This window comes from Corythoichthys intestinalis, chromosome 5, assembly GCF_030265065.1.
Source record: "Corythoichthys intestinalis isolate RoL2023-P3 chromosome 5, ASM3026506v1, whole genome shotgun sequence".
Taxonomy (NCBI): domain Eukaryota; kingdom Metazoa; phylum Chordata; class Actinopteri; order Syngnathiformes; family Syngnathidae; genus Corythoichthys; species Corythoichthys intestinalis.
In genome coordinates, this window is record NC_080399.1 from 41,919,836 (window position 1) to 41,946,745 (window position 26,910).

The 26,910-nt window shown below is 38.0% G+C and overlaps 1 protein-coding gene across 2 annotated transcripts in view; it reads right to left on the reverse strand.

Annotated features, from left to right (window-relative positions):
* Positions 1 to 9,694: 9,694 nt before the first annotated feature.
* LOC130915898 (potassium voltage-gated channel subfamily D member 2-like) overlaps positions 9,695 to 26,910 on the reverse strand; it is a 145,315-nt gene continuing 128,099 nt past the window's right edge. For both annotated transcript variants that reach the window (XM_057836093.1, XM_057836092.1), the window contains 2 exons: positions 13,691 to 13,911; positions 9,695 to 10,729 (listed from right to left, as the gene is read on the reverse strand). In XM_057836093.1, the coding sequence (XP_057692076.1) occupies positions 10,549 to 10,729; positions 13,691 to 13,911 (402 nt within the window). In that variant the 3' untranslated portion in view covers positions 9,695 to 10,548. The remainder of the gene's footprint in view (positions 10,730 to 13,690; positions 13,912 to 26,910) is intronic.

The window sequence follows — 26,910 nt, forward strand, 5'->3', positions numbered from 1 at the left end:
TTAATACAATTTAAATACAATTGCTATTGTAGTGTACTTTATTTAGGCAGTGGTATGTATGACAATTACAAAAACTGTAAGCTGAGTTTAATTATGGCAAGCTGGAAAAGATGTGTGTGGGTTTGCAATATTGATATTGAATTGGTAAACCTCAGAAGGCTTGCTAACAGAAAAGTAGATCTAGGGTTAAAAAAGGTTGGCCTGCCTTTGAAAACCTCAAACAAGAAAGACAGAGCTCATTTCGTGGATGTTTTAGTGGAGCAACTGTATTTATTCTATCCACCTCATCAAATGCACATGTGATTAAAACTCTCCTCGACACCCTTTTTTACAAGGTTCCCCCAAAAACATGACATCATTTAGTCGTCTCATAGCATAAAAGTTATGATGTTTTATCCTTAGTGAAATTTCACTTATACACAATTATACTTTTTATTTGGTCTGACTGGAATCCTCTTGGAATAGTTTGGCAAGTGATGTTTTCACATCATGTCATTTTACACCCCTTCTCCTTCCAAAATACACTGTGCTGAGTTTTATAATATTTCTAAGTGTATTTTGGAGTAGAATACAATGCAAATATTTACTGTCATTTTTATATAAATAGGTTTGAATTGTTCCTTAATTTTAACTCTTGTAAACTTTGAGTTTGAAATAAATAATAAACTCTATGCACAGGAGAAGGTGGAATTTTAAGGATGGTCGGCTATTTCCGGTTTGCTATATTGGCTTCAGTGTTACATGTCAACACGACCAGAAAAATGAACATATCAGTGAACTACGAGCACTTACGGTCGGCATTGCTGTGTGCCTGCGTTATGTCGGCTTATTGCAGGTGGAGCACAGCATTTTGCAAGTTATTTGAACCAGATTCTGCTATGTCTTTTTGGCAGTATCTGTCAAGTTCAAATACAAATCCTTAGGATGCCATTTATAAATCTTACACTAAATAAGGAGAGAAGATATTCAATTTTTTGTGAAACTTGCAAGGAGAACGTGAGGGAACTATACAATGCAATACTAGACTACACAGCAGTTTCCAAGATCGTACTGAATCCAAACCTGCCATGACCTTTCTGTTTATTTGGGTTGGCCCTAGCGACAAATGAGTGTCTTGCCCTAATAGGGAATTGGGGAAACAAGCTGGCGACACCCCGTGAACTTGTCTGTCTATGTGTGTGCATGTAAGTGTAATTAGTACATGTGTATTAAAAAAGATTGCTCATTTGAGCAACATATTTGTCATTTATCAAACATCTGCAGCTTCTTCTAATTCTACTTAAGCATACAGGATAAAACTGGCTGGTACCAGTTTTATAGAAACATTGATTATTGTGACCTAAAGTAACATTAATTCAATAGGCAAACATATGTATGCAATGCAGTGGTGATTAACTTGAGCAAATGTATAATAAACTTAATAATTTTCTCAACAGTATAAACCAAAATATACGTGTTTGCATTTTTGCTGACAGATTATGAGAATAGACATGGATAACAACAACACTGTAGATTGAAACAACACCCCTCTGTTGTAATTTTAAATTAATTTTATGTATCGTAACACTATTTTTTTCATATTGATACTTTGTTTAATATATTTTATGTTCATTAGGTCTCCTAGAATCATCATTCTCTCTTATGTCTGTCATTGTATTTACAAGCATAAATCTGACAACTAACCAACGTCCACATTTTTTAAGTGTAATTTTGTTCGATAAAAACCTTGATAATTTTCTAAAGTTTTATGTATTGAATTGAATAGCTTTGACACTGCATGTAAAATATATCATTTTAAAGGTCTGCTCCAGTAATGTGCATTAACGGAAATTACTTTCAAAATGGTTGATGTTGGTTAGTTCTCAGATTTATACTTGTAAACACATAATGACAGTCATTAAACAGCATTAAGAGAATGATTATACGAGGAGAACTTCAGAAGCAGAAGATATTAAACAACAAAAGCTTTAATACATCAAAAATAATTACAAATTATAACAGGAAGGGGCACTGTGGCTTAGTTATGTTATGTTGGTTATGTTAAGTTATGTTGGCTGATACAGCCAAAAAGCTCTGACGGAATCTGGCACAAAACACTTGTGCTCTTTTAGCCATGCAGGCACATAGCAATACTGACTGTAAGTGTTCATTATTCATTGATATACTCCATTAATTTTGACGGGTACAACTCAAGTCTAATAGCTGTAAATAGCCAACCATCTTTAAAATTCTCACCAGAAGTCCCACCTTCTTCTGTGCATACAGTAGTGTCCTTTGACTTAAATTCTCAGGGAAAACAAACAGAAAAAAACCAACTTTCAGCTTGATTACAACTTTGTGTTTTGCAAAATATATTGCCCCAACTTTCCTTGAAATAAAAACATCGTAGCCCTCCAGACTTTTGAAAGCCTTTAATTTTTAATGGGAGTCCAGCGCTTTTTTACTGAATAGGAAAGAATGTCTCCCCATCAGATTTGTGGCAAAGACAAAGTCAGACCACCATTTTTCCGTCTTCTCAGAGCTCATACGTGCCTTGAACTACATACAGTGGTACCTCAACATTCAATTCGCTTCGACACACGATCTTTTCGACATCCGACATAAAATTTGACTCGCCATTTGTTTCTACATCCGACGACATGCTCGAAATACGACGATTTATGACAGCGCCGAAGTTTGTTTGTTTTCCCACAAGACGGACGCATGGCAGATTTTCTTGTGAGAAATCAACATGGGTTCCAACAATGTTAGTGCAGGTGCTGAAAAAAGAAAAAAGGTGAGGCTTACCATTGAAATTAAGATGGAAATAAGCGTGTCCGTGAACTGGCTCGACAATATGGCCCTAGAATGTCTCCTAATTCAACGGTCCTCCTCCGACCTCTATTCGCCAGTGTTCATAAATTGAGGTGACAATTACTGTATAATTGTGGTAACATCGGCAAAGAAGTCTCCAGCTCCATCAGGTTTTTAAGCATTTATTTCAGAACTTGAGCAGCACAGCTCACCTTCTGTACCCCGCAGTATATGTAAAAAACAAAAGGACATTAAAAGTGAAACTAAAATCTCTACCGCACGCCACTATCTCACTGCGACGTCACCCACGTGGTGCGTTCACGGTTTAGGCAGTGTTTTTCAACCGGTGTGTGTTTTTCAACACTATAGACCCTACCCACCGACGTCACAAAACCACGTGCTCGCTGTATGGTTCCGCCCACTTGTCCGTCATTTTGTCTCTGTATTAGCATTGGTTTCAATTGATCGAGGAATTTAAAATGCATTTCATGGAAGACCCGGTGCTTTCTGATGCCGTAAACTCACTGGATGTGTTGCATAAAAGGCGTTATGTGGAAAAGCTTCGTTCTATACAGTCGCCAGATCCATATTTGATGCCCAAATCGATGTTTTTCGACCCACTGTCTTCGCCCTGTCTGCCTGACATCTGCTACGCTGATATTATCTTGTCCACACAAAATCAGCCTATTCTCACGAAAATTTGAAAAACTTCAAGAGCTTGGAGGCTTATAAATACTTCGTTGCTGGTTGGGTGAAACAGGTCCTTGTCCACGAAAATTCGGCAGGAATGTATCTTGTGCTTGGAAAGGTGAGTTACGAAATTTTCAATTCAAAATCTTTTGTTATTGCTAACATCCACTGTCAAGTCTAATGTATTTCATGTCGTTTGTCAATGGAGTTAAGGCTTTTAATGTTTATATGGTTTAGCGATAGCACTCTCACTACATACATACGTGTATGTTGTCGGCGATTAGCCTAGCAATGATCTTAATTGTGGTTATTTGTCAGCCCAAAACCCTCTAAGTATATCTTAAATGCATCTTACCGGATATAAAATGACTACTACATAGTCTGTGGTGATTTTTTGGTGCCCAGTTTTCACGTCGAATTGCAGCCGTCCATTTCGCTCTCCTCTTTGGATCCCTCGGAATACGGTAAAACTTCAAGTCTCTCCTTCCATCTTCTCTGTTAGTGCAACCAACAGCCACACACGCCTTCACCATTTTGATTATTAATGTTAAGGAGCAGAAAAACACGCCGTAAATAGGAGGAATGTACGTAGCCGTAACAGGTTAACACTATGTTTTGACGGACAATTGGACGGTACCATTCAGGAGAGCGGAGTTGTGACGTCACGTGGGTAGGGTCTATAGTGTTCCGTGAGTGATTGTCAGGTGTGCTATATCACTTTTTTTTTTAACGTCTTGAGCGAGGTATTGCTCTTGTCGCGTTCAAGAACTGCTCAGATTTCTCGCCATCAGCCACCTTATCCATTTCTGACGACTGTCAATCCTCTCACAACATATTGTCGAGGACAGCAAGGTGGCTAATGGCTAGGAATCCGAACAGTTCTTGAAGGCGACACGAGCAATACCTCGCTCATCAATTCCGCCAGACGACGTAAAAAAATTAAAAAAACGATATTGGATAATTTCTTGCGGCACACCTGACGATCTCCTTGAACGCGACACGAGCAGCTATCCAACAGCGCCATGGTGCCTAGCATGTTTAAACGTCATCTCCAAACTAAACACCCATCGCTTCAAAACAAGTCGATGGACTATTTTGTTCGCCTTTGTGAAAACACAGAGAAATGGATAACTTTTTTGAGAAAAACGACCAAGGTAAATGAGAAAGCCCTCAAAGACAGCTTGTTGCTGATGCCCAAAAGTCCCACACAGTGGAATAGACATGAATACTATCTGCCTGCAGAGCCATTGTCAGCGAGATGCTTGGCCCTGATGTTGTTAAAGACATTGCTAAAGTCCCCCTGTTTGATAAATCTGAGCTTTTTAAGCCTAACTGCTATATAAAAATAAAGACAGAGCGAGACTGAGTGCTGTTGAAGAAGATTACTGCCAGGATATCAACTTTGTGTTCATCTAAACAAACTCAAGTTTCACACTGAGTAAGTATAAATATTGAGAAATTATAAAATAATTAAATATACTGTACAGAAAGTAATTTTGGAACATTTTTGGATTGTGGTGTGCCGCGAGATTTTTTCCAATGTAAAAACGTGCTGTGACTCAGAAAAGGTTGAAAAACACTGTCAGTTACAGTACGCAAAACACATCCGCTACATTAGAACCCGATTTTTTACATTATTACAGGAATGATCATTATTATTATATTATTTTTTTCCAATTTTTATTAATAATTTCTTTGTTTTGCTCTTTGTAATTGCTATTTGCAATAGTAACAGCAGTATTTATTAAGGATTTAGTGTAGGTTTCGGGCTGTGGAACTAATTGAATTATAATGTATTCTTATGGGAAAATCCTGCTCGACATACGACCATTTTGACTTACAGTCAAGGTCATGGATTGAATTAACTTCGTATGTAGAGGTACCACTGTACTTGGATTTTGTCGTCGTTAAGCTTATCTCATAATATCATCTGGTCTTCAGACTTTAAATTGTTGATATATTGGAGACCGCTAACTGTTTGCCGCGTCTTCATAGCTTGCCATCATGTTTGGGACTTCTTGCCACCTAACCAACTGGGTATGCGCTGGTAATATGGTGGAACTGTGTTGCTGCAATTTCAGATTTGTTTTTTTCCCCTTTTCCCCCTAAATCCAATACAGTACATTTGTGACATACAGTTGTTTTTTTCTTAAGGTACAATACATAAGCATTTAGATTTTTTGTTTTCAAAAATATAAGTACGAACATTTTTTATTTAACTTTTATGTGCAGTTCATTCACAAATATTCACATTTCAAATGACGTCAATTTTTTCGGGGCAAAGAGGGACACCCCATATAGTTAGTCATTGACAAGAGTCTGAGTCTTCTATCTCATTCAAAACAAAAAGTGTTGCAGAATTTTACATCAGAACAAAAAAATGTGTGCGTGCACGCACACACACACCCGCACACACTCTCACAAACACACACAGGCCTCATTGTGTTGTTCCCTTTTACAGACAAGCCACCTACAGGAAGCAGAGACAAACTTTAATAGAACAGAATTTTGCAGTGACAGCATGCAAATCCTTAATGCAACCAGCCAACAGACAGAAATAGAATGCCAACCACTGTCCAAACCAAACTAAACCTAGAAATATGGGGACCCAATGTCCCGATCCATCAAGTTCTGGAGATATTTACAATATGAAAACTGTACAAAATGGGCCTTAAACACAGTGAAATCTACCCAGTCATGAGGATTCATAAGAGGTACTTTTACCAACTCATTCCAGCTGGTTGCAAAGTAACAGCATGAGAGTTAAGTGTCGTCTATTTTCTATCTTATAGCCTACTATGTGTTTCCTCATTCAGTGGAGAGGCTTTTCCAAGTTCACTTGCACATTTTCACAAAAAAGATGTCGGGGTACCTATTCGAACTGGACAAGCACAAGTTCCTGTTGCTCACAACAAGTTTCCATTCCAGGATGCACGTTCTGTGAATTTACAAGAGTGGCGCTGAGGCATGGAGCTCTAATGTGGAAGCAGTCAGGATGGAGTACAGTAGGGCCATAATTTGTCAGGTTGTAGTGAACCACCATTGATAGAGAGTGGGGGAATACCAGAACCATTGCGATATGGAGAAGATATGGAAAAAAAAAAAACAGTACAGTTGTAGTGATAGTTCTACCCCACTCGAATGCTAAAAACACTTTTTAATTCATTGAAAAACACTTTTTTAAGTACAATGGTGCCTTGAGCTATAAATTAAATTTATTCTCAAAGCACACGTGTAACACAAGCTCAAATTACTGCATCAGTACAGTCTTAATATTAGTCATTCTATATAGAGAATAAAGAATTAGCCTGAAATAGAACATTTGTTCACATAGCCCTCTTAATTAAGAGCAAAATGTGCTTTAATTTGTCACTACCAGTTGTAGTTTACTGTAAAATGGCCACACAAAACAAGAATCAAATTTTACAGCGGACCGATGCATACAGTATTTGCAGCTCAGTATTTGTCAAATCAGTAATTTTTGCACATTTTGCGAATCTATGATCCTTGTTTTGAAGAATCCCTAGCACATTTCAATTTTTTTTTAACCTAAACCCTTTATTTAGTTTTTATTTTTCTTTCAGTATTTTTTTTTCAATGTCTTTGGTCCCCAAATTAAATTTATGGTTAGGCTTGGTCTGGATGCTTATTATTTTGAAGACCAACATTTTTAATCAAACCTCATAATTTAATCCAACAAAAGTCAGTTTAAAATATCACAGAGGGCTAATCAGGCCAAACCAATCAACATACCTGAAGATGTTGTCGTAATGTTAAACCTTCAAACAATTTCCACAAAATTAAAACACATGGGGCAGCAACGCATACAAAAAATGGCAGCCAACAATAACCACCAGGTTATATTTGATCTGTGTAAAATCGGATGTAAAAATAATTAAATAGATTAACTGATGTAAAATTCTATTAACATAAATACTTACTTTTTGAGAAACTATAAGTCCTTTTGATAGATTTAAACTATTTATTTATTTGTTGAGATAACTTAAGAGCATCATTTTAGCACAACTTAATATAATTAATAAATAAAAATGAATATGTCCAACGGAAATATGTTTCCATTGCTTCAACATTACTGCACGTTTCATCTCAATGGTGTGGTGAGGGTTGATACAAAAGCACTTATTCATTTTAGATCGGCACTGTCAAGACAACAGAATTCTTGTAATACATTTAAGACATTTTTAAGACCTAAAAAAATAATTTAAAGCCAAAACATGTCACAACAATTTTCTGGGGATTTTCGGTCAATTCCTCCGATTTGCAATACAAGACTCATTATATGATCTCACGATACAATTATCAAGACACGGGTCAGGATATCATTTTACGATATTCTACAAAACAACTAATAAACAAAAAAACAAGCTATTTTCATCCTTCTGCTGTGAATTGGAATGTGTTTATCACCAGAAGATGTCTAATCCATTTGAAGTAGGAGGGTAGCAGCATATGAACGACTTCATTCGCTCCGATCCCTCCGACTTCAAACGAATTGGACGATTATGGCCGTCAGTGGCAGCCAACGGCAGGCAATGAGTTCATTTTGGCTCATTTTATGTCATTTCCTGTTAAGTTTCAGTGAATTCCTTTTCCTGTTGAGGTATTTATGGGTCACTTTCTGTTGATTTGGGGTTGATGAAAAGGAAGTGACTCAAAATGAACAGGAAGTAACCTGTACATGGCCTAAAATGAACAGGAAGTGACCAGTAAGTGCCCACAAAAGACTGGCTGTGAATGCTGGAGTTTCAGTGCCATTGATGGCGCTAGATGTCCAATCCAATCAAAATTAATTGGATGACGAGCCCTGTCAGTGGCAGCCAGTTAGCTAACGTAGACACTATTCTAATGAGATTTTGATAGCAACCTGTTGGTTCCATTTTATTTTTTCTTTTAAATTAAACAGTAACACCTTTTTTAAATGATATATTGATTCTTGGCCGGAGCATATCGATAACCTTTCAGGCTACAAAGTACCACAATATCTTTCCTTTTTGATATATTGTCCATCCCTACTTTGCAACATAGGGACCTGTTGTTACATCCCTACTTAGCGAAGTAGGGGCACTGTTGTTATTTTCACCAAGGGCCAACCACCTCTTAAATAAACCGTCTTCCATTCATTTTTTATTAACTTCACACTTCCCCATCTCTGCATATTCTCACTCATCTCTACAACCACAAATAACCAGGAAATGGCATCATGACGATATTGAAGTTGCTGACGTACTCCGAAGTTGCGGATAACGTACCGCATAGCATGGGGTGCCCAAGTCCAGTTCTCGAGAGCCCCTATTCAGCTTGTTTTCCATGTCTCCCTCCTCCAACATACCTGAATCCAATAATCAGGATCATTATCAGGCTCCTGCAGAGCTTGCTGATGAGCTGATCATTTGATTCAGGTGTGTTAAAGCAGGGAGACATGGAAAATAAGGTGGATAGCAGCTCTCGAGGACCGGACTTGGGCACCCCTGGTATAGCATATATTAAATCAACTCATGTATTTAGTACACGACCATTAAAAAAACAAATACCCAGCATAAAAAGTTTGACGACGGACTACAGTGATTTCCCTGGCATTAAACACATCGTCTGGAACTTTGATACCTACTGCAATTGTCCATTAAATTTAACACAATTAAAGATCTTGATGATTCAGATTTTAAATTTCAGAAATTTTAAGACTTTTAAAGGACCCGCAGAAACCCTGGATAAGGAGCCTATGTAATTATATATTGTGCAAACAATGTTCAAAATGAAAAACATTGCAATAAGAACAAATGTAGATTAGACTTAAGCAGTTTAATTTAAGGCCTAGTGCACATGTCGCAAAGCTTTTTAAAATGAATATCCTGCCACTCCATTAAGAAAAATAAATGTCTATGTACATACCATCTCGTTTCTAGGAAAAATATTCCACACCCAACCGCATAAGTGTGATTTTATGCACATTTCATTTTAATGTCAGACTTTTCAGATTGTCTAATTTGTAAGCAACTTTTGCTGTAGTTATCTTGTAGCATAGTGGTTTAGTACTCGCAGGAAACGCGGTGCTGATGAACATTTCTGTCCTGGATTTGAGTCCTGTTGTTGAAAAGTGTATCTATCTGTGGCCTGTAAAATGTGCTATGTTAGGGCATTTTATGCCCCTCTCTTGCAGTGACAGACCCTTCAGTCTATTGACGTTTTTATTTTTTTTTTTAATTTTAAATCTTTAAGTTGACAACCGATATCAAATGGTACAAGTAGGGTAGTTAGTAATCCAAACTTGTAAGTTTTAAAAAACTAATTTCTAAGTTTATAAACTTAAAAAGGCAATTGATAGCCTCTAATCTTTTGATTTCTGGTAATTTATCGGTGTTTACAGTGTGGAAATGACAAATACTGTATTACTAGAGAAACAAATGCTCTCAATTCCTCTGCTGTTTTGTCAATTGAACTCAGTGCTGCCTGACATGTTTTGGCAAAACCTTGTACTACAATGTAGACCTGTGGAGTAAAATGTTTGGAATTTAATGTTGTGGGACTTTTTTTTTTTTTAATGAAATAAACAACAAGTGGTTCCTCTCTTTCTGCTCAAGAACGAAACAGGGGTCATTTTCTTCAAAACTCAAAGATTGGGCGCTCGTATGTCAAGGTACCACTGTCTTCACAAAAAAGTGGCTTTTGCAGGAAGGAAAATGAACGGGTGTGCTTTGTCATCAGAGGCCCGCCAAACCACAAAAAAAAAAAACAACCAAAAAAAAAAACACTGCAACAGACATATCCCAGAATAAAGTGTTTCTCAGTATGTTTAGGCAACAATGATCACCACGCATTCCCTCGGCTGTGCTGTGCTTAATGGGACAAATGTGCTGGTCACGTCTCGCTGTCGTCATTCACGTTGACGTTTTAAAAAAACATGCAGAGAGAGTTTGACATCAGATGAGATCATCGCTCAGAAACAAATCATCTCATAATCCTTCCGGGGTTGGCAGGTTCATGCTCGCTGGTCCCATCTCCTTGAGCATGGTGGGGCGGTGGGGAGCGAGGTGTCCCGGCAGGCGTCTACAAGGCTGACACTCGCACAATGTTGCTCTGAGAGTACACCGAGGCAGTGCCGGACGAGCCGTCGCCATCGGGCGAGGTCGCCACTGGGGCGGCGAGGCTGACCATGCAGGGACTGACGTACGCCTCGTCACATTTCAAGGGCACGGTCTCGTCCAGTTTGGCATTCAGACTGGAGCGGCTAGAAAACGACCAGAAGCAGAAAGGAGACGTTAGTGGACTAGAGAAACGTATGACTGTTGCGACGTATGACATTTGGCATCACAACGTTTGACAAAAACATTGAGAAATGAATCACGTTCAACATATTTATGATTATAGACACACTTGGTGGCTCAGATTACAGTGGTACCTCCACTTAAGAACGTCTCTACATACAGTTAGTGTATCTGGTGAATGACCTACAGAGAGCTGGGACCACAGTAACAACGGCTACTATCAGTAACACAATGCGCCGCCAGGGACTCAAATCCTGCACTGCCAGACGTGTCCCCTTGCTGAAGAAAGTACACGTCCAGGCCCGTCTGCGGGTCGCTAGAGAGCATTTGGATGATCCAGAAGAGGTCTGGGAGAATGTGTTATGGTCAGATGAAACCAAAATAGAACTTTTTGGTAGAAACACAGGTTCTCGTGTTTGGAGGAAAAAAAATACTGAATTGCACCATACCCACTGTGAAACATGGGGGTGGAATCATCATGCTTCGGGGCTGTTTTTCTGCAAAGGGACCAGGACGACTGATTTGTGTAAAGGAAAGAATGAATTGGGCTATGTATTGAGAGATTTTGAGTGAAAATCTCCTTCCATCAGCAAGGCATTGAAGATGAGACGTTGCTGGGTCTTTCACTATGACAATGATCCCAAACACACAGCCAGGACAACAAAGGAGTGGCTTCGTAAGAAGCATTTTAAGGTCCTGGAGTGGCCTAGCCAGTCTCCAGATCTCAACCCCATAGAAAATCTGTGGAGGGAGTTGAAAGTCCGTGTTGCCCAATGACAGCTCCAAAACATCACTGCTCTAGAAGAGATCTGCATGGAGGAATGGGCCAAAATACCAGCAACAGTGTGTGAAAAGCTTGTGAAGCATTACAGAAAACGTTTGGCCTCCATTATTGCCAACAAAGGATACATGGTAAATGGTAAATGGTGTTCATAACAAAAGTATTGAGATGAACTTTTGGTATTGACCAAATACTTATTTTCCACCATGATTTGCAAATAAATTCTTTAAAAATCAAACAATGTCAGTTTCAGTCCCCCCCCCCCCCCCCCCCCACACACACACACACATTCTGTCTCTCATGGTTGAGGTTTACCCATGTTGACAATTACAGGCCTCTCTAATATTTTCAAGTGGGAGAACTTGCACTTATGGTGGTTGACTAAATACTTATTTGCCCCACTGTACATGGAAAACGCATCTCTACTTACAGAACTTTCAAGTTAAGTTATACTACAAGAAACAATTAATTTCATAAGTAGATGTACCACTGTATTAGTTTTAGTTATGTCAAAATATGACATTATGCCACTGGCTGATTCTAAAACTCGAGCTCAATCTCTTACGGTATATGTCAAGACTCAAAGTATTTGTGTACATAATAGACACGTTTTACACTTTTTAACATCGTAACTGTTTCACTAGTACAAATCAAGTTACTTTCTTAAAAGGGTACATACACATGTAATAATTCGAATACGTAAGAGTACAAAAACATGTGACAAAGTACTTGTCATTCACAGAATGTGGTTTTGCCTGCATGCGAAAATGGAGCTTCTCACATTTACTTTGCTATCTTCCCATGCTGGCATGAATGAATAAGTTCACGCAGCACAACTAATGGATCAGTTGAGGCCGTCTGTGAAGCCAATTATCTCACCAACCCCCTGTGTTATCAGGACATGCAAGACATTTATTCTTGCACATAGAGCTATCTGCTGTACGCTGCTATCAGTGGAGTTGGAATTCAATTACAGTCCACATATATTATTTATTTGCTTAATATTCAAGGAGTTGCATCGAATCACAATCTATTGATCTCTGGAGGAATTGTGGTATGCGGTGTGGCAAGACTTGAATGTAGAGTGAAAAAATCTCTGTTAATATACCTCAATAGATGTGAACTGTCGGAATAGTAATGCAGTTGTGCCTTTATATAGAAGTGACCCACTGCACAAATCTTTTGAGAAACAAGCTGTCGTCGGGACAGTTTTTTTCTTTGAGTTACAGGCCCCAAAAAATTGACATTAGACATCCTGAATGGTGGAAACTCAACTCACTTGACAATGGGCAAAAATTTGGAGGTTTTATAGGCAGATGTTCTTCATCCAATGACAATAAAACAATTAATTTTACAGCAGCTCACTGGTGTAATTTGATTGCCTGCATGTACAGTATATACTGTATGTACTGTATGTCTGTACAATGCAGCTTTCAGGAGGTTTCGGCTTGATCGCCAGGACATGATGATGAAAAGAAGAATTTGATTTGTTGCTGCTCCATGTTCAGTTTTAGCAACCGTAGCGGTAAGCCAGCCGGTCAGTTTTAGACTATGTTAAAATTAAGCAATCTGACCTTAGTTACACAAAATAACTGATTTGGGTGAACATTTCGGTGTTTGAAAATGCAATGTTTAATTTTCTTTAGTTTCATTTGTCAGGTTTACTGTTAACTTGGACTGGGAATAACAACACCTTAAAGTAAGGAATATTTGCTTTTATTTGGACTGAGGAATACAGAAGCATGAAAAATGTGTTTAAATTAAGTAAAATAATATTTGATTGTGTGGGAGGAAACTATACGAAAGTTTAAAAAACAAACAAACATATATTTGTATTATTCTTTAAAAATGATATTCTGTTGTCAGCGACCAGTAAATGACTAACATATGACAACAGCTATTGGTGTTGCGCCCAGAAAAAAATAATCTGCCCATGTGATCCAGAGCACTTGGTATGTAAGAAAGGAAAGTAAGAGAGCGATGACAGTCGACCTTTGTGCTCCCTGTATTTGTCTAAACAAAACAAAAACTGGTGAGCCTATCTAGCGATCTCATTCCGATGGTCCACCACGCCAACACACGTGTGCAGTCTGTGTAACGAGAAGCCCGATAAGCAAGGATAACAATAAAAAGAATACACTACCTGTTGGCCATGGGCCTCTCTCGGATTTGGATGGTGCTCAGCTCCTGGTTGTTTGTGCTTGGCAGGCTGAAGCTGTTCTTCTTCCTGTGGCGCCGGGAGCAGCACGAGCCCAGACCATGCGGCGAGGACGACAGCGAGGAGGAGCGGGAGCCTGACTTTTTGATCACTGAAATCTCCATGCAGTTAGCCTGGAACGTCTGTTCGTCCACAAACTCATGATTCTGGAAGGAAAGGAATTACCTTGTTAAGTCAGCCAGTAAAAGCTAAAAAAGATGAACGTATTCACATTCTGTTATTGTAATAATTTAAGAAGTACGATACACTGAAATTGTGTTAAAGAAAAAAAATAAACAAACAAACAAAAAAAAAGGTAAACATTATGACTGATGTTGTTCTGACATTTTTTGTTATCCGACTACAATTCCAATATCCTAAAAGCAATACAGTACATTATTGATGTCGATACTGTACCATTACCAACAATTTTGAAGAAAAACATTAAAATATGGTATGCATAGCAGATTCATGGTGCACTAAACCTCCGAACTATTTTTAATTTGTCCGTTTTCCCTGAAAACCCCCGTTTACTGACGTCGCGCAACCGCTTTTGTTTCAACCTAGCCATAAAAAGAAGGTAAGTCAAAATGTACGTCATTTATAATTTAGAATCATTAATTAATGTCTTATGTTTAGTTAAAAGAATTTTTTTTTTTAAATGATTCACTCGCATATTTTCAACTTTTAAACAAATTAAGTCACAATGAAAAATTTGGTATCTGTAGAAAAGTCATGGATATCTACCTCATAACTATTGCTTAATTGTATTTTTTTTGTCACTGTCACATTTTCCCCGATATGTTAGATGATAAATAATCGATCCAAACAAAGAAAAATAACATTTAAAAGGGTAACTATCCAGAAATCACAGACAACATGGTTATATCACCATGTTTCACCCATAAAATCCCCCCCAAAATCTGGATGTGGTTAGGGATGGGAATTGATACGATTTTTACGATTCCGATTCCATTATCGATATTGCTTAACGATTCGATTCTTTATCGATTCTCTTATCGATTCTAATTTCAGGAAAAAGAAGAACAAACATTTTGATTGGCATCAAGTTTGTTTAATCAGAAGTCACAACCTTACAAACTCACAACGAGGTCAAAAGAGGCCCAAAGCCTCAAAGTTAACTGTGGCAATAAGTGGCAAATGCACAAGAATGTGTAACATTTTACTGAAACATTTTTCTAATAGAAATAAAAAATATTGGTATATTTTGGCATATAGGTCGTTGTTCTGCCTTTGGCAATGTCCCCAAATTTTTTCCTGTGAAGGCCAAATAACTTTTCCCTTCTCTGATGAGAGGACGGGGTCAGTTTGTTACAGAAAAAGTGTGACGATTGCAGGAGTGCGTAAATGTAAAAAAAATATTGTTTTTCAGAAAGCCACAATCAAACAACCCTCTGTGGATTCTTCACGGAACAAAAGTAAATAAAATAAAAATAATAATATAATAATAATAAATAATAATAGCACTATTAATTAAATAGATAATAACCAAACAACCCTCTCTGAGTTATTCACTGAAAAAGGCCAGGAAATAAATAACACTACTGAGGGAGAAAAAAACAAAAAAAAATTCAAAATGCTGGACCATATATGGAGCCGCGGGCCATAGTTTGGGGACCCCTGTTTTTATTTACCAGTATATTGAAATGCATGCCTTTTAGTTTTTATGGTGCTTTCACGCTCAAGTGGTGGCGCCCTTGCGCTTCCTCACGCAAAGAAAAGCGCGCTCACGTGAAGAAGAGCGCGCTTACACGCGAAGAGGAAGAAATGCCGCATCCAAGCGAGTGAGCGAGTTAGTGAGAAAGGGAAACACTGCCACGAGCCCACGTTCTTTGTTAATGTTTGTAAAATATCTACAGAGCCAACGCCTGTATGTATCATCTTCTGTGTTGTTGTTGTGTGTTTCCACTCGCGATCAGACACTTAAATCCAGTTGTGTAGTGGTTTAAACGATGTGCTAATGCTAGCGAACGCATGCTAACTGTTTGTTATTACTGTGTTAGCAGCTAATCATCGCTGATTTACGTTGATGCAAACCTGTTTGTTATTGGGGGCGAAATTGATTTGTTTCATTTCTATTTTTAGTTTCAAGTGATGGTTGAATAAAGTCAGCAAATTATGCCAACGTCTTCTGCATCGTCATTTGGGAGTTTAGCTAGCTGTATAGCCAGGACTGAGCCTTAGCGTCTCGGTGAGGACAATGCAGTCTATTCCCTCCCGATGCAGTTATTTCCATCTCGCAATGACTGCAAGTCGCTTTGTTGTAATTTTTCCTCGTGAAGTGAAGACACACTTTCGAGCGTTTGAACCTACGTGCTGTCATTGTTATGTTGACGGCGGCAATGCTCGTGCTAAACTATCATAACCTTTCATTTTCACCCTTTTTCCTGGTGAAGTGTAGCCAAACTTTGCAGCGAGTGGTTCTTGGCGCCATGCTAGTTTGATGCGTCTGGACAAGAAGACACGTCACGACGCAATATGCGTCTTTAGGGATCGTTACAGGGATCGTTAAGGCTTTTTCATTGTGATGTCGAGGCCTCGAAACACTCGGAACCGGTTCCGAATTGGAATCGGATTTCGATTTCCATCCCTAGATGTGGCCATTCACAGCTGTGTCTTGACACTCGGTTACACATGCTACATGGAGTTTTTGGATCGAAACAAGGTAAGTACGGGATAATATCTCATTAAAACTGTGGCGTCTTTTTTTCCTCTCTCGCGTGCTCTCGTCTCCAGTTTGGTTTTTAAAATGACCTCCTATTCAAAAATTTTCTTCTTACAGAAAATTGAGGTTTTAAGCTTTCCAATGATGTATCACACATGCAAATCAGACTTTTTTAAAAAATTGGGCCAAATTGGGGGTCAAGTCACCTTAGTGTTTTCCGCTATATATATATATATATATATATATATATATATATATATATATATATATATATATATATATATATATATATATATATACATACAGCTGTACATACATATACATATATGTGTGTGTGTGTATATATGTGTGTGTGTATATATATACAGTGCCTTGCAAAAGTATTCGGCCCCCTTGAACCTTGCAAGCTTTCGCCACATTTCAGGCTTCAAACATAAAGATATAAAATTTAATTTTTTTGTCAAGAATCAACAACAAGTGGGACACAATCGTGAAGTGGAACAAAATTTATTGGATAATTTAAACTTTTTTAACAAATAAAAAACTGAAAAGTGGGGCGTGCAATATTATTCGGCCCCCTTGCGTTAAAACTTTGTAGCGCCACCTTTTGCTCCAATTACAGCTGCAAGTCGCTTGGGGTATGTTTCTATCAGTTTTGCACATCGAGAGACTGACATTCTTGCCCATTCTTCCTTGCAAAACAGCTCGAGCTCAGTGAGGTTGGATGGAGAGTGTTTGTGAACAGCAGTCTTCAGCTCTTTCCACAGATTCTCGATTGGATTCAGGTCGGGACTTTGACTTGGCCATTCTAACACCTGGATACATTTATTTTTGAACCATTCCATTGTAGATTTGGCTTTATGTTTTGGATCATTGTCCTGTTGGAAGATAAATCTCCGTCCCAGTCTCAGGTCTTGTGCAGATACCAACAGGTTTTCTTCCAGAATGTTCCTGTATTTGGCTGCATCCATATTCCCGTCAATTTTAACCATCTTCCCTGTCCCTGCTGAAGAAAAGAGGCCCAAACCATGATGCTGCCACCACCATGTTTGACAGTGGGGATGGTGTGTTCAGGGTGATGAGCTGTGTTGCTTTTACGCCAAACATATCGTTTTGCATTGTGGCCAAAAAGTTCAATTTTGGTTTCATCTGACCAGAGCACCTTCTTCCACATGTTTGGTGTGTCTCCCAGATGGCTTGTGGCAAACTTTAAACGAGACTTTTTATGGATATCTTTGAGAAATGGCTTTCTTCTTGCCACTCTTCCATAAAGGCCAGATTTGTGCAGTGTACGACGATTGTTGTCCTATGGACAGACTCTCCCACCTCAGCTGTAGATCTCTGCAGTTCATCCAGAGTGATCATGGGCCTCTTGGCTGCATCTCTGATCAGTTTTCTCCTTGTTTGAGAAGAAAGTTTGGAAGGACGGCCGAGTCTTGGTAGATTTGCAGTGGTCTGATGCTCCTTCCATTTCAATATGATGGCTTGCACAGTGCTCCTTGAGATGTTTAAAGCTTGGGAAATCTTTTTGTATCCAAATCCGGCTTTAAACTTCTCCACAACAGTATCTCGGACCTGCCTGGTGTGTTCCTTGGTTTTCATAATGCTCTCTGCACTTTAAACAGAACCCTGAGACTATCACAGAGCAGGTGCATTTATACAGAGACTTGATTACACACATTTGGATTCTATTTATCATCATCGGTCATTTAGGACGACATTGGATCATTCAGAGATCCTCACTGAACTTCTGGAGTGAGTTTGCTGCACTGAAAGTAAAGGGGCCGAATAATATTGCACGCCCCACTTTTCAGTTTTTTATTTGTTAAAAAAGTTTAAATTATCCAATAAATGTTGTTCCACTTCACGATTGTGTCCCACTTGTTGTTGATTCTTGACAAAAAAATTAAATTTCATATCTTTATGTTTGAAGCCTGAAATGTGGCGAAAGGTTGCAAGATTCAAGGGGGCCGAATACTTTTGCAAGGCACTGTATATCTGTACATATATATAAATATGTGGAGAGAGAGAGAGAGAGAGAGAGAGAGAGAAAGAGAGAAATAATCTTGTTACATGTGTTCTAAAGGCCAATTCACATTGGCTCAATTTTTATGTTCTCAAATAAAAACAATCAAATTGAATAGGGGTGTCAAACCCATTTTTGTCACTGCCCACATCGTTGTTATGGTTACCCATAAAGAGCCGTTAACATTATGAACCCATTTGAATATGTGAAGCCTCTCATTATCAAATATACAAATCGAATGAGACTTGTTTTTGAAAACCAGCAAAAATTGTGGTTATATTTAATTTGTTTAAAAAAAAAAAAACTTGAACTAACGCAGTGTTTTGAAAAGTGGGAATAATCTGCCATTTTAGTATTTGGAAGTGAAATTTGATGGACATATTTGGTTTTTGTGGTCCGCTCAAAATGATGTGCCGGGCCAGTTCTAGCCCCCACACCTTGAGTTTGACATGTGGCACCCAGTGTAGCTAACATTGTGAAGTCACTTTTGAGTGGTTGCAAGACTCCAATTGACGCCAACATGACAAAAGTTGAGTTGACGTCACCTAGTCACTGATGATGCCAGTTGGGGTGTCTGTGTGTGGGGGTGCGTGTGTGTGTGTGTGTGGGGGGGGTGCGCGCATGCATAGTATTCTAATATTAAAAGACTTGTGTGGGGACTACTTTGCAGTAATCTATATTCTCTGACAATGGAAAGCTCTTACATCAAATTCACGTAGAACAAAGAGCTTAACAAGAATTTTTGTAATGCTAGATGCTGGTGTGTTTTATATCGTGTTGACTAAAAACTATCAAGCCTCATTTCACAATGCAAGGAGTAGAAAGTACAAATTTCAGGATTCAAAGTCAAAGTAAAAATTATAATACTCAAAGTCCAGATAGTCACTGATGGTGTAGTGTCCAACGTCAGTTTTGAAAGCAAGGGTACATTTCCAACTCAATGATTTTTTTGAATGTGTGTGAGTCGTACTCTTTCTGTCTATGTGACCTTCAACCGATTGGCCACCAGTTAAGAGTATAGTCCGCCTTTGGCCTGAAGTCAGCTTGGACAAGCTCAAGCACCCCGTAACGGCGAACATAATAAGTGATTTTGAAAATGAATAGATGAAGTACAGATAAACCGAACAATTGATTTAAGTTCAGAAACCAAGTAGTCCTATTTGTTACCTCCCACCACTGGTGCGCAGCATTTAACGCCATATACTTTAATAATTGGAAAATGAATCATTGCGGTAGCAGAAATGTATTGGGCCAGATGTCCACATTAAGTGCCATCTGTGCAAACATTCGCCAGCATCATGCCTGTGACAAATGAGCATGACTTGAAGGTCACGCTCGCCAGGAGGTTTCAGACACTGTCAGCAGGGGGCACCAGCGCGGCACCGCCAGGCCTGGTTGTTTGGTGCCACATACACACCTGCAGATAACGTTTTTACACACTCACACTGGATAAACATATATCAAATCGGTCCCTCTTTCAAATCAGTGTTAACGAAAGTCGGACTGTTGTATTGCTCACAAAGATAATACAAAGGGACCCATGTGCAATATTTAAAATTGGTCTTCTTGAGATGAAATCCACACTTTTTTGTGGGGAAGGAGGGTATAACATCTTATTTGCTCAAAGTGTACTGTTTTTGCTGATTTAGACACAATTTAATATGCCATAAGATGAATCTGTCAGTAAAAATAGTGTTTTGGCACTATCTTGTCGACCTTGACGGCCTTTCTAAAAAAGCGCAAACAAAAGTGAATAGGTGTTTTGCAGAAGATAACAGAGGATAGTTTAGTTTAGAAATGTTAGGAAATAGCTGGAAAAAATATCACCTTACGAGTCAAATGTTGCTAAGTACACGCAATCATTGCTAAATAAGAAAATTAAAAAAAAACAACAACAATAAATCCACATTTAAAAACACCTTTTACCTGGCTAATTAGGTTAAAAATCGTTTTTCAGGATAGATGCTATAGGCTTGGATAAGGTTCAAATGATTTTTGGGGAAAAATCTTTATTCTAATCCACTATATTCATTCTGTACAATTCTTATGTAAATATTAAAATGTACTGTCACAATTCCAATTTGTATGGATGTAATATTCGTGTATATAGACTATGAACATTTGTACCATAATCATCAGTACAAAGTAATCTGTTGTTCACTCAGATGTAAAAAAGAAAAAAGTGGTGAGCAACATTTAACGCCATATGGCTTGCATCTTAATGTTCCTTTTCAAAAACAGCGTTTTCTCCACTTTGAAACCAGTGTTTTTACTGAAAACAAGCTTTTGTGCTACACTATTAAAATCACACCATAAAAGAAAGTTGACTACTACGATATAACGGGAAATTTGTCAGGTTATATACGTATAACACGATAAAACTGAATGGAGCAATTCCTTTCATTTCAGGTCACTAGCAGTCAGAGCTCTATGAACGACAGGAATAAGTGTGTCTTTTTCTTTTTCTTCTAATATTCAATCTCTGTAAACACGTACTGTCGGTTATTTAATTATTTTTATGATTATTATTATTTTTTTTACAATCCTTTTTTTCTTTAATAAGAAGAGCAGAATTGTTGCATAGCAATTAACTGTATTGTACAAGATGCAAAAAGAAGACACACATACCTACATAAGGCTCTACCTGTGACCTTAACCATAAGGTTTTGCCGAATGCACAAGACAAACTCGTTATAGCATGAATAATGCATCACGTTAATGTTAATTTTTTTCCTCTGGTATGGCATAAATTCCGTATTAAATAATGGAAAAAAGTGAGACAAAATTTTTCTGGTGTAAGAAAATACTGTCGTATCTTGCTTTGGTAGGTTTTGTGCTCATTTTGTCAAAGAACATTGAATTTAGTGACTCTTGAAATCAATCCAATGTAAAATATGACTAACTGTGCTTTGAAAAAACTGTTAGTGAATAGATTCAGTCCAGTAACGGCGTATTTGTACTAAGTTACTTCCCACCAGTAATGGAACTCGACAGTCAACAAAATGGGCTATAGGCATTACTGTAAATGGGAACTGTGCACTTGGAGCAGCAGTGTAAATTCTGCCTTAAAAAGCCACCACCAGACGCTTAAGGCCAATATTTGTGCATCACAATGGCATGAAGCCTTTATAGAGCTGTTCCTACATGAAGTGCCACAGAGGAACGGGCTGGTGGAGGTCATTAATAAGGAAGAACAGTGATTTACCGCCTGGGCCTTGTCTGCACGGGCTCGCGGGGCTGCGCCTGTGTAAAACTTGTGTCGCATCCTCGCATTTAAAAGGCTCTTAAGCCTCTAAATTATACATTGCGTAAAATCAAGCGTGCTGGTTTGTTTGGCGGGAATAATGTTTCTGGCTGGCTGGAGCCATGTTATCATAGCATGTCGTTGACGTCAGGGGGTGGGGATGGATGGGGAGGAGGGGAGGAAGCACTATTCCCCGGCCCCTTTTGCAGCTATTTTTAACTCCTGCCGCATATGAATAGATTCCACATTTAGCGCACGGATGAAAAAACTCACTTTAGTTCTATTTGTGTGACGCCTCGTATCACAGGCGGGCGCTACTGTTAATCCGGCCTGCATGAGTGATGCAGCTTTGCGTTGGCGACCTGCTTTTTTAGTCATCTATTTAAAACTCTGTAAACAAATGAGGAAACATTTAAATCACTGGTATGGTCTGACTCTTTTTCTTGCTCTAAAAGCAACTACAAACACAGTGGTACCTTGACTTGTGGGTTTAATTTGGTCCATGACCAAGACTGTAACTCTATTCATATTCAAATCAAATCCATTAAAATGAGCTGCCAATTTAATCCATTCCAGCCCCCACCCAAAAAATGTATAATGTTTAATATGTTGAGTGCATATAAATAGCATGACACTGTGTAAAAACTTAATTTGATGAACAAAAAAAAAAGGTGTACATACTGTACATATAGTCATATTTGTTTTTTACTGTATGTTATGTGTGTGCATTTAAGTTGTTTATCGCACTAAAATGTATCATATAATTTGGGTACATAGCGTATTTACCCAAATTATATTATTATATTAAACATTTGGTACCCAAATTGTCTATTTCTTTGTAGATTAAACCCATTGGATCAATGATGGCAGGCAGACTAAACTTTGACTTTCATTCTCAAAGTAAGAAAATGCAATTCAAGTGTGAACATGTCATGTTATCAGCTGCAAAAGGGTGTATACATTTTTTGGGACACCCTATATACATACATATATATATATATATATATATATATATATATATATATATATATATATATATATATATATATATACACATATATACATATATATATATACATATATATATACATACATATATATATATATACATATATATACATATATACATATATACATACATACATATATATATATGCATATATATATACATATATATATATACATACATATATATATATACATATATAGGGTTGGGGGGGCTCAGGCTCAGACATTTAAACTTTATTTGTGTAGCGTCGTATAACACAAAGATAACTACAAAGATCAGAAGCAACATTGCACACTAAAACATGATTTAGCCTTTTTTGGCATTAAAGAAAATAATCATTTATTTATTTATTTTTAAATTTGATGCCCCTGATCTACTCATACTAGAGTTGCTATCAACTGGTAGATCCTGATCGATGTAATGAGCACCCCTGCTTTATGTCTTGCATTTAATAGTGTTGCCTTGGTTTATGATAACAATTTGTCTCATGACTCACAACCATCTCAATAAGATGCATGTAGAAAAATTCTATGGCAATTTGCATCACATTAAAGGTAGTGAAAAGCCAAAGACATCTAATCCTTTGTTTGGTTTGTCTGCTATGTGTTGTGCTGTGAGTGACAACCCCTCTGCAAAAAACGGTCATAGACATAAATAGAAAACAGGAGCACTGTCAAGTAGCTGCTGTAAGTTAGTTGTTAAGGCCCTAATATGCATACAGTTTATAATAAACTAATAATTAATATAATAAGTAGAGATGTCCCGATCGATCGGCATCCCGATCGATCAGGTCCGATCACGTCATTTTCAAAGTATCGGAATCGGCAAAAAAATGCCATGCCTTTTTTTAATATATACAGTGCCTTGCAAAAGTATTCGGCCCCCTTGAACCTTGCAACCTTTCGCCACATTTCAGGCTTCAAACATAAAGATATAAAATTTTAATTTTTTGTCAAGAATCAACAACAAGTGGAACACAATCGTGAAGTGGAACAAAATTTATTGGATAATTTAAACTTTTTCAACAAATAAAAAACTGAAAAGTGGGGCGTGCAATATTATTCGGCCCCCTTGCGTTAATACTTTGTAGCGCCACCTTTTGCTCCAATTACAGCTGCAAGTCGCTTGGGGTATGTTTCTATCAGTTTTGCACATCGAGAGACTGACATTCTTGCCCATTCTTCCTTGCAAAACAGCTCGAGCTCAGTGAGGTTGGATGGAGAGTGTTTGTGAACAGCAGTCTTCAGCTTTTTCCACAGATTCTCGATTGGATTCAGGTCTGGACTTTGACTTGGCCATTCTAACACCTGGATACGTTTATTTTTGAACCATTCCATTGTAGATCTGGCTTTATGTTTTGGATCATTGTCCTGTTGGAAGATAAATCTCTGTCCCAGTCTCAGGTCTTGTGCAGATACCAACAGGTTTTCTTCCAGAATGTTCCTGTATTTGGCTGCATCCATCTTCCCTGTCCCTGCTGAAGAAAAGCAGGCCCAAACCATGATGCTGCCACCACCATGTTTGACAGTGGGGATGGTGTGTTCAGGGTGATGAGCTGTGTTGCTTTTACGCCAAACATATCGTTTTGCATTGTGGCCAAAAAGTTCAATTTTGGTTTCATCTGACCAGAGCACCTTCTTCCACATGTTTGGTGTGTCTCCCAGGTGGCTTGTGGCAAACTTTAAACGAGACTTTTTATGGATATCTTTGAGAAATGGCTTTCTTCTTGCCACTCTTCCATAAAGGCCAGATTTGTGCAGTGTATGACTGATTGTTGTCCTATGGACAGACTCTCCCACCTCAGCTGTAGATCTCTGCAGTTCATCCAGAGTGATCATGGGCCTCTTGGCTGCATCTCTGATCAGTTTTCTCCTTGTTTGAGAAGAAACCTCATACCCACTGTGAAGTATGAGAAGGACGGCCGGGTCTTGGTAGATTTGCAGTGGTCTGATGCTCCTTCCATTTCAATATGATGGCTTGCACAGTGCTCCTTGAGATGTTTAAAGCTTGGGAAATCTTTTTGTATCCAAATCCGGCTTTAAATTTCTCCACAACTGTATCTCGGACCTGCCTGGTGTGTTCCTTGGTTTTCATAATGCTCTCTGCACTTTAAACAGAACCCTGAGACTATCACAGAGCAGGTGCATTTATACGGAGACTTGATTACACACAGGTAGATTCTATTTATCATCATCGGTCATTTAGGACAACATTGGATCATTCAGAGATCCTCACTGAACTTCTGGAGTGAGTTTGCTGCACTGAAAGTAAAGGGGCCGAATAATATTGCACGCCCCACTTTTCAGTTTTATATTTGTTAAAAAAGTTTAAATTATCCAATAAATGTTGTTCCACTTCACGATTGTGTCCCACTTGTTGTTGATTCTTGACAAAAAAATTAAATTTCATATCTTTATGTTTGAAGCCTGAAATGTGGCGAAAGGTTGCAAGATTCAAGGGGGCCGAATACTTTTGCAAGGCACTGTATATATATTTTAATTAAATCATTTTCTGATTGTATTTAACGTTACAGACATAATATGTTACACTCAACCAGAGTCTTTAATTTAGGCTTCAGGTAGGGTTATCAATTTTATCCCAATAACGGCAGCAATTAGTTTATTAAAAAATGTGTCACATTAAAATATTTAATGCTGTTTTATTTGGCAGCGACTTATTTGACAACGATAGACTCGTTTTCAATTCATGGTGCGAAATGTTTTTTCTCTACTAGAGAGCACGTTTGCTCTTTGGAAGGTTAATGTTTCATTTTTTCTAGTTTCAATTAGATTATTTTTGTTTATTTTTTGGCTTAATATGTTCATGTAATATATTATAGTACAGTATAATAATAACTAGGGCTGTCAAAATTAACGCGTTAACGGGCGGTAATAAATTTTTTAAATTAATCACATTAAAATATTTAACGCAATTAACGCATGCGCGGAACGACCCACCCAAGCATTTCCGCGAACAGGCTACAATGGCGGTCAAGGGGGTCGCTGTTATTTTCAATGTGGCATTGTCAGATTGAGCAGTGAGGAAGAAAGTGGATGAGAGAGGGAGCGAAAGAGTAGAGAATGTGCGCAGTTAGAGCAGGCGCAAGTGCTGCGTCCCCCACATGCTTTTGTTTTGCTAATAAAAGTACCCACAAAAAGCCCTCCAGCGCCTCTCAGTGTTTATATGTACGACCCCGTCTTCCTCAGGAGAAAATCGGACGGACCAAGCCAACGAGCCATCATGAATCGCCGGTCCATAGCACCTCCAATTACCAAGAAGGACGAATTGGTAACGCAGGCCTTTATTGGAGCCGCGCTATTTAATGGAATAAGCGGTGGCATCTCTTTCACAACTGTTATAACTATTGTGGCAAGTGACATGTGGAAGAAAGACTGAATATGATTTTTTTCTTAACACCATCTATTGTAGTCAAAGCAGAGAAGATATACCATTTGCAGCAACCACTGTGACTCATGGTTGCTCAAATTCCCATCATGCATTTGGGCATTTAAGAACATTTAAGTCGCTACAGTATCATTTAGTGAAAGCACAACAAAAATAATATTCATATCTCTCAAAAATAAAACAATGTTCACAAAAAAAAGCGCTCAATGCAAAGAGATCCTGCATTCCCAATCAAAATAGCTATACAAAATAATACTTTATTCAAACATTAAGTTTAGCTCAACAAATACACTAGATGGCAATATTTAGTCACAATATACAAACTATCAAAATTACTATAACTTGTACTCACATTTATCTTTTAAGAATTACAAGTCTTTCTATCCGTGGATCCCTTTCACAGAAAGAATGTTAATGTTAATGCCGTCTTGAGGATTTATTGTTATAATAAACAAATACAGTACTTATGTACAGTATGTTGAATGTATATATCCGTCTTGTCTTATCTTTCCATTCCAACAATAATTTACAGAAAAATATGGCATATTTTAGAGATGGTTTGAATTGTGATTAATTGCGATTAATTACGATTAATTAACTTTTGTGATTAACTCGATTACAAATTTTAATCGTTTGACAGCCCTAATAATAACAGTTCATATATACTATGTTGTGCTGAGAAAAAAAAATATCATTGTTTAAAAAAACATCACGCTGTAAGCAGTTACTCACAAAGTTACTCGTTATTAGAGTATTCTTTTCAACGGATACTTTTTTTTACTTGTACTTGAATACA